At 58.1% G+C, this 7828-nt stretch overlaps 1 protein-coding gene across 6 annotated transcripts in view; it reads left to right on the top strand.

Annotated features, from left to right (window-relative positions):
• The window catches only part of TMCO3 (transmembrane and coiled-coil domains 3), a 46858-nt gene that overhangs the window by 37667 nt on the left and 1363 nt on the right, over positions 1-7828 (top strand). For 2 of the 6 annotated variants that reach the window (XM_035003008.1, XM_035003006.1), the window contains exons 11-13: positions 1132-1282; positions 5078-5157; positions 6332-6481. In XM_035003008.1, coding sequence (XP_034858899.1) covers positions 1132-1282; positions 5078-5157; positions 6332-6481 — 381 coding nt within the window. Of the gene's footprint in view, positions 1-1131; positions 1283-5077; positions 5158-6331; positions 7823-7828 lie in introns of those variants that run through there. The other 4 variants (XM_035003009.1, XM_035003003.1, XM_035003005.1 and 1 more) reach the window with 4 other exon arrangements.

Here is a 7828-nt window from a genome sequence, read left to right as displayed (position 1 = left end):
AATGTGAGCACAAGCGTGTGGGTGTGAGTGCACGTGTGCTTGCGTGACTGAGCATGAGTGTGTGGGTGTGAGCGTGCATGTGATTGTGTACCTGTGCTTGCATGAGTGGGTGAGCACGAGCATGCGAGTGCCGGTGTGTTTCGGACTCTCCGCTCTGTCCCCTTGCTGGCTCACCTGCTCTTACAGGTGGTGGCGCTGTGCCTGGCACCTTCTCGGTCCAGGTTGTCCGGCTATCTTCATGGTCTTCCCAGCATCCGCGTGAGGTTTTGGATTCAGCTTGTCAGTTTTCACACGCCGCTGTGGGACCTCGGGGCCCGTGGGAGGAGAGCTCGTGCATTCACGGCTGCGAGCCTCTTGCTTGCGAGCGCACACCCTGTGCGCCCTGGCTCTTGTGCGTTTTCTCAGCAGAGCCCTTTGGTATTTGGCGTGAGGGTCGTGCGTTCTCTTGTGGGACTGGCCCCGGGGACTGGGTGTTTTTTGGTGCTGTTGTGAAGCGTGTTTCCTTAATGTTCTTTCTTTTGGCTGCTGGCTTCTGTGTGTGGTTTTACTTCCTCAGAATAAGAAACGTCTACTTCTTTCAAGTTGTTTTGTGTCAGTAACACCTCGCGAAGAAGTCCACCGGAAGCTTTGCATTTAACAACTGTCATTAGAAGCCCAACAAATCCCTACTTGTACCGTGTCCGGCCCGCTGAACGCGCTGGCGCTTCCCTCTGGGGTCCTGTTCTCTCCGGGAATTGCTCGTCACTGTCCACTTTCTCTACGTGCTTTCAGGTGGAAACGGGGACGGTTTTTACATTAATACGTGTTTTATTGCCGTAGTTGGGCTATTCACTGAGTCAAGGTAAAGAAAATCTACCACAAATACTTAAAATAAGTTTTTGAAAATATTGTCATTCAAAACTTTGAATGATTGTTTCAAATATTTTAATTTTTTTTTCTCCCTTTATGGTAGATTCAACTAATGTTCGCTTGCTGTGCGTGTCTCAGCTCGGCCCCACAGAGGCCCCTCTGGGGACTTGGAGATGGGCCTTGGCTGTGACGGCGCCATGCCTTTGGGCGTGAACCCGCCCCTGGCCAGAGATGTCGCTGGTGGCACTTGTGAGTGACAGGCGGCCCTCCCCTCTCGCCCAGGTCACGGAGCTGCTGGACATCTCCATGGAGCTGGGCTGCTTCCTGGCCGGAGCGCTCATCTCTTCCCAAGGCCACATGGTCACTGAGGAGGTCGTGTCTTACATCGAGCCCATCCGTGACTTCCTGGTTATCATCTTCTTCGCATCCATAGGTAACCTTTCTTGTTTACGTCAGGACGTTCACGCGGTGTTTGTGAGACAGATGCACGTGACTTCTGTGACCTGCTTGCATATTTCTTTTTATTCAGCAAGAACAGTTCCATAAAAATTGGGGTCTGCAGAGAAACCTTACCGAAAACAGGGAAAGTTTGCACTCGGGGACATTAACTTATTGATCGGCGGCCATGCTCTGGGGGTACTCGGATGCCCTCAGGGAGGACGACCCCCACTTTCAACTCCATGGGAAACGTATAGGTGCCCAGCAGGTTAGCAACTTAAAGTCAGCACCAAAATGGGACATTTGGGAGGAAGGGTAATTTTGACACCAAAAAGTGAAGCTGCAGTGTCGAGGTATGCTGCCGTGTAAGTGCCCCTATGTCGGGTGCCTCTCCGCCCGGCACGTCCATGCACCCTGCTGCCCTCCACCCGGAGTGGCCACCCAGCAGGCGCCATGCCTACGCTCGCCGACAGGCTCGGCGCGGCCCCAGCGAGCCCAAGAACGTTGAAGAGCTCAGGGCAGCCGGTCCTCAGAGTGGAGGGCAGAGTGGGGAGACCGCCCGTCACCAGGCGGGGTAAGACCCTTTGCAGCTGCGTTAGCGACAGGTGTCCGCGGTGTTCTGAGAGAGAACCTTCTTGCCAGCAGGTGCCCCTTGCTCTGCCCCCCTTCCTGTCCGTCCCCTGCCCATCCCTTGTTCTTTGTCCTTGTGTCTGGGTCTGTCTCTGTCCCTCCTGCCCCCCTTCCTGCCTGTCCCCTTCCGCCTGTCACTTCTCCAGATGAGGACCCATGAGGCCGACAGGGACAAGCTCCCTCTGACTGGGTCCCAGGCCACAGTCCTCCCGGGGCCGCATCTCACTGACATGCGTGTGGCTCGTGTCCTGCCCGCAGGGCTGCGTGTAGTGTGTGCTGGTTAGAAATGAAAATCCCATGGACGTGTTATCTAACAGACAGGCTTGCTGAACTCTCCCTCAGGTTAGGGTCCTTGACCTGCCGAGATCACAGGTGTCTAACGAGGACAGAGCCGTAGTGTTTTTGCTTTCGTTCTTCACGCTCAGCATGCGAAGGGCGTTCAGCTGAGAAACGTGTGCACTCCACTGCTCGGGACAGAGTCTTTCTCTTTGGGGTTGCAAGCAACACAGAAGTGCTCCGTTTGAGATGACGCCTCAGGGATGTGCCCATGAACCTGGTCCCTGACCCCTGCCCCATGTCAGGCCCCGGGGAGCCGGGAGACAGCGCGGAGGGCCCACTGGCCGCAGTCAGTCCCAGGCAGGGGCAGTGGCCCTGGGGTCCCAGCACCACAATGGGGCCACTGAGGGCCCTGGCTGAGCGCTGAGCAGTGAGAGCAGTGTGACCAGCAAAGGGCAGTTTGGGGCCCAGAGTGAAGGAGGGCCCCCCCAGGCGGCTGAATGCAGAGGCAGCAGAGGCTGACACTGGCCCTGGAGGGCATCGGGGCGGGGATTCAGTGCAGGTGGAGGGACCCTCAGAGGGCAGCAAGGCCCCAGGCCCATGTGGCGGTGGGCGGCAGTGCAGACCCTGAGCCCCCGTGTTCCTCCCACTAGAGCAGGTGTCGCAGGCTCTGCTCCTCCTCACGATCATCTGGCACCTGACTTCCTAAGTCCCGTGTCACTGAAACACCACTGTACCCATCCCTTTGTGCTGCACATTTTTAAGATTTTATTTATTTGAGAGAGAGCGAGCACGTGTACAAGCAGGGGGAGTGGGGGAGGGAGAAGCAGACTCCCCACAGAGCAGGGAGCCCGACGTGGGGCTCGATCCCAGGACCCCGGGATCATGACCCGAGCCAAACGTGGACGCTTCACTGATGGAGCCACCCTCCCCTGTGTTGTGTTGACGAGGCTTTTGAGCTGTGGCTCATGCTGCCAAAACGGATGCTGGCATGTGGGCGGCGGCAGCGCTGACGGAGCCTCTTCCCGGGCTACAGATGGCCGCCTGCTTGCTGGGTCCCCATGCGGCCTTTCCCGGGACACAGTGCACTTGGGGACAGACACACGGAGACAGAGGAAGGGACGCGGGGCGGGGGGACTCCCGTGTCCCCTCCTCTCCTCACGAGGACACCAGTCCTGCTGGCTCAGGCACCCACCCTGTGGCCTCTCGTCGCCCTCAGTACCCCCTGGAAGCCATCTGCAGGTGCGGTCACACGGGCTTGTGGCCTCAGCACCTGAACTGGGGGCAGCGCGGTCGTGGCAGCTCCAGAGGCAGAAAGGAGTGGGGGCAGCCAGGCCTGTGCGGCCCCCACTCCGTCCCGCACAACCACGAGGACTAATCTCCCATCACTCCTCGCCTTATGGACGAGGCCAGTGACGCGATGTTTCTTGTTACAGACTTTTCAACAAGGATTTCATCCTCTCGGATCCCCCTTCCTGGGACACAGAGGAATTCTGAAGTGGGCACTGCCCGTCCTCATTCTTAGAGGCGCCCTGGAGGCTGTCGTGGGCCCGTCTGGGTGTGACGGCTCACACTGACACCTCTGGGCCTAGCGCGCATGCGAGGTGACTGGGGGGCTAGTGATGACTGACGGACCGTGTGCCACGTTCTGCTTCCCACGTCTGCCGAAGGAGGTCAGGAGGTGTGCCAGGGTCCATGCTCGGTTCGTGGTGGACCTGACGTGGGCGTGCAGAGCCCGGGTCCTAGCGACACGGCCGGTATCTGTTGGGAGGACGAGAGACTGCATGTCCGTAAGCAGGAAAGCTACGGCGGCTTGTGTGCCTCTTGTCAGAAGCGCGTGTGGCAGGCGCCAGAGTGTGGATCTGTGTACGCGGTGCTCTGCTCGCCGCACAGAGGTCCGAGTGAGGAGTGTGTCCACCCTCAGAGTGGAGAGCCTCTGCCGTCCGGCCTGCGTGCTTGGGCCCGGCGCATGCTTATCCTCGGGAGAGGGAGGCCCCTGAGCTTCGAAGTAAGTCAGCGATAGCTGTCAGTGTGCCCGGTGGGGAAGTGGGCGGGCGGGGGCCGCCGTTGCCCAGGCAGGTCCGTGCAGTGGGCCGGGCTGGGGATGTGTGCACAGGAGTGCTCACACTGGTCACTTCCGACTGCGGGTGACAGTGTGACGAGCTGGTCTGCAGCCATAGTGCTGGGGGGTCGTCAGGGCTCGGGGGGCACTGCAGGTTGGGGAGGTGGCCGAGGCAGACCCAGGAAGAGGGAAGTTGCCAGGAAGGAGGTCGGGGCAGGTGCTCATCAGCAGGCCCCCGTGGGCAGATGCTGCAGAATTCCAGGGAAGAGAAGGCTGTCTTGTGAGCACGGGGGTTCTGGGGTTTGTGTTTCTGAGTCAAACAGGTGTGTCCCTGCCCCCGACGTGAGCTCCAGGTGCCCTCCCTAGAGGTGTGGGGCCGGCCACTGAGTGAGGAGGGGCCCACCAGCACCCACCCCTCGTCCCTCATCCCTGGCACGCTCCCAGCAGGCACTGACCGCAGCGGGAAAACCGTTCTCGGTGGTTTTGCCAGGGCAGCAAGCAGCCACTAGTGGCCAGGCTTCTCTCCCCCTTGTTTCCAGGCCCCGGGAGGTGCCTGCACCTCACTCAGAACGTTTTCACAAAGGAAAATCACTTAGCCGCTGCCTGCCATGCCGTTTTGCCAAGTCCTGGGAGTGAAGTCTGGTGGAGGATGGCCCTGGGCACCCGGGCCGCTGTCCCTGTGGCGAGCCGGCTCAGAGCACCAGCAGCAGGGGTCCCTCGTGCAGGGCAAGGACAGAAGGAAGCCTGAGCATCGAGGGCTCGTGGTTGAGGATGAGGCGGGTGGGCCTGCGAGAATGACCCTGTCTGTCCTTTCCCTAACAGGCCTTCACGTGTTCCCCACTTTCGTGGTGTATGAGCTCACCATCTTGATGGTCCTCACGCTGTCGGTGGTGATCATGAAGGTATGGATTCTCCTTCTCGGTGCTTCGCGATTGGTACAATTCCTGTCATTTTTGGTTGTATGTGTCACAGAGCCTACCTTCCTACCCATAGTGACGCTGAGTCTGCAAAGCTCCGACAGCACCACTTACCCTGAACCCCTCTTGCCTCCCAGCAGTCTGGGGACGGGGCGGGGTAGGACCGGGGCCTTTGGGTTTGTTTTCCTTGGTTTGTCTCAGAATTGGGTATGTTTGAAATGGGAGTTAGGAAAGCCGGGCCAGGAGAAGCGACTTCTGGACGTCCCGGGAGGCCCCTGCACTTGGACGTTCCTCCCGAGCTCTGCTAACCATCTGCACTCATGTACAGTTCGTTGTTTATATGTTTTGAAATTATTGTAATACTTTTGCCCACTAAATCAGTGGCTTATTATAAAAGGGTATAACTCAGGAACAGCCAGATGGAAGCGATGCCCGGGGCAGGGCGTGGGGGCGGGTCATGGGGCGCCCGTGCCCGTCGGGACGCCTCACAAACTTCCAGTTTAACAGCCACTGAGAATGACCTCATCGCTGTGTCCTCCATGACTGCAGGTGCTTGAGTTGCCTGTGTTAACATTCATTTCAGGGTCCGATTGCCTGCTCAGTAGCTGTCTGGCTTTGTAGATTATAAAAGTTGACTTAAAATACTAGTTTTTTTTTAACTGGGGTGGGAAGGCACAGAAGGAGAGGGAGACTCCACGCCCAGCAGGGAGCCCAGTGTGGGGCTCGATCTCACGACCCGAGATCAGGACCTGAGCCAAAACCAGGAGTCGGACACTGAACCGACGGAGCCATCCAGGCGCCCCTGACTTAAAATACTTCGACTGGAAGGAATCCGAATCCCTGACGATTGTTGCACTTGCCCCGCGGGTTCTGGGCCACTCGCCTCTGGACTGTGCTCACATGAGAGAGCTACAGTCCTCTCGTTAGAAAGTAAAATGTCCTTGAGCGCTGCCTGCTGCCTGACTTGGTCTGGGGGGAAGACCTGGCTATCTGCTAGTGAACCTGAACCCTTGATTTTGCGTTGTTCAGCGTGGTTTTCTGTCCCTCTGTGTCCCTTTGGTGCTTCTGCTTATGTCCCCAGGGTGTCCGGCGAGGGCTCGCGTCTGTTTTCTGCTCGGCCGGCAGGCTCGGGCGAGGCAGTAACGGGTCGCTCTCGCAGTTTGCTCTGGCAGCTCTGGTCTTGTCCCTCCTCCTGCCGAAGAGCAGTCAGTACGTCAAGTGGATCGTGGCCGCGGGGCTGGCGCAGGTCAGCGAGCTCTCTTTTGTCCTGGGGAGCAGAGCGCGCAGAGCTGGTATCATTTCTCGGGAGGTGAGTCTGCACCCACGTTGTGTGTTCGGGGAGCCCCGGCCCGCACCCCCCACCCTGCCGTCTGAGCATCCCGCCCGCGGCTCCGCAGCTGGTGCGGGGCCGGCGCTCTGCCTCTCACCCAGCACGGACGATTATTGTCGCTGTCGACGCTGCCCGGTCCCCTCACACATCTCTGGAGGAAGAAGAGCTAAATCTCAAGGCCCCCCCCGCTGGTTTGTGCACGGCCTCCCTGGGACCGCGTCTGAGCGGCGCGCCCGCACTCGGGTCTGACTCCCGAAACCACTGAAAAGGCAGAGCTGGAATGTTGTTAGGTGAAAGTCCCTGGTTTGTTTGGGGTTTTTTCATGAAATACTTTGCAACATTTGCCTTACACGTAAAAGTTGAGTTTGGGTCGCTGTGACAAGTGCTTCTGAAGACACCGTATCTCCAAATTTTAGGGAGTCGGAGCGAAAACTTTAATAGAAATGATGGCAGAGCTTCCTCTGTATAAAATACATGGAGGTTTTTCCTGTGTATCAGTATACACCAAAGTTTGGGGCTTCTTTGATCAGCTCCTCCTTCCCCCACCACAGCTTTAAGCCTGCAGGGTGCTGGGCCCTCTGCGTGGCGCCTGGGAGGTGAGCCCCCTGCCCCCCGTTTGCCTCCTTCCCCTCTGTCCCTGGCCCCTTCGTCCTGGGCCTGGCTTTCTCACGAGCTGGGTATGCGCACACCCACCCACGGCTGTGCACTTGCCTTGTCCTCCTCTCTAGTTTTGTTCGTTTGCCCTTTGAACTAGAACGTGATGAATATTGTCTGATGACCCCTGGTTGTCACTTTACACTTGACAAACAGGACGTTTGTGCTTGGCGGTGACCCCCACCCCAGGGGTCAGTGGGCCACAGTGTGTGGTCCACTGTGTAAGAGCTAATGTCCTTTAGAGCAGGGCCAGTGTGAGCCCTCAGTGAGCTGAGGACCAGTGACGTCACTGGTTCAGTGAAAGCAGGGTGGACATTAATGGGACTCTGCTGTGGATAAATGAATAAATACTGGGTCATGGTGTAGGAGCAGACAGGAGACCACACACGCTTTCCCCAGACTCGTAACCATGGGGGCCGGCTCACCACGCCCGTGGTTCTAGCTTAGAAACAGGGCACTCTCAAATTGGGGGTTTGTGGACACACAAGCTCATGAATGGTAGTTTCTACTCAAACCTAACTGGATCCCCCAACACCCTTCTGCATCTGAGTTTTGTTCTGCCCTTTTTTGTGCAAGTATGTGTAAATGTGTCGGGCAGGTCCTTGAACCAGGGCGGGGCTTTGCCTGCTGCCCCCTTTCAGCGAGCATCCCTCCCTTGGGCACCCTGTTGCC

This window comes from Mirounga leonina, unplaced genomic scaffold (assembly GCF_011800145.1).
Source record: "Mirounga leonina isolate KUSES-001 unplaced genomic scaffold, KU_Mleo_1.0 Mir_127, whole genome shotgun sequence".
Classification (NCBI taxonomy): domain Eukaryota; kingdom Metazoa; phylum Chordata; class Mammalia; order Carnivora; family Phocidae; genus Mirounga; species Mirounga leonina.
This window is presented reverse-complemented; position numbering and strand designations above follow the sequence as displayed.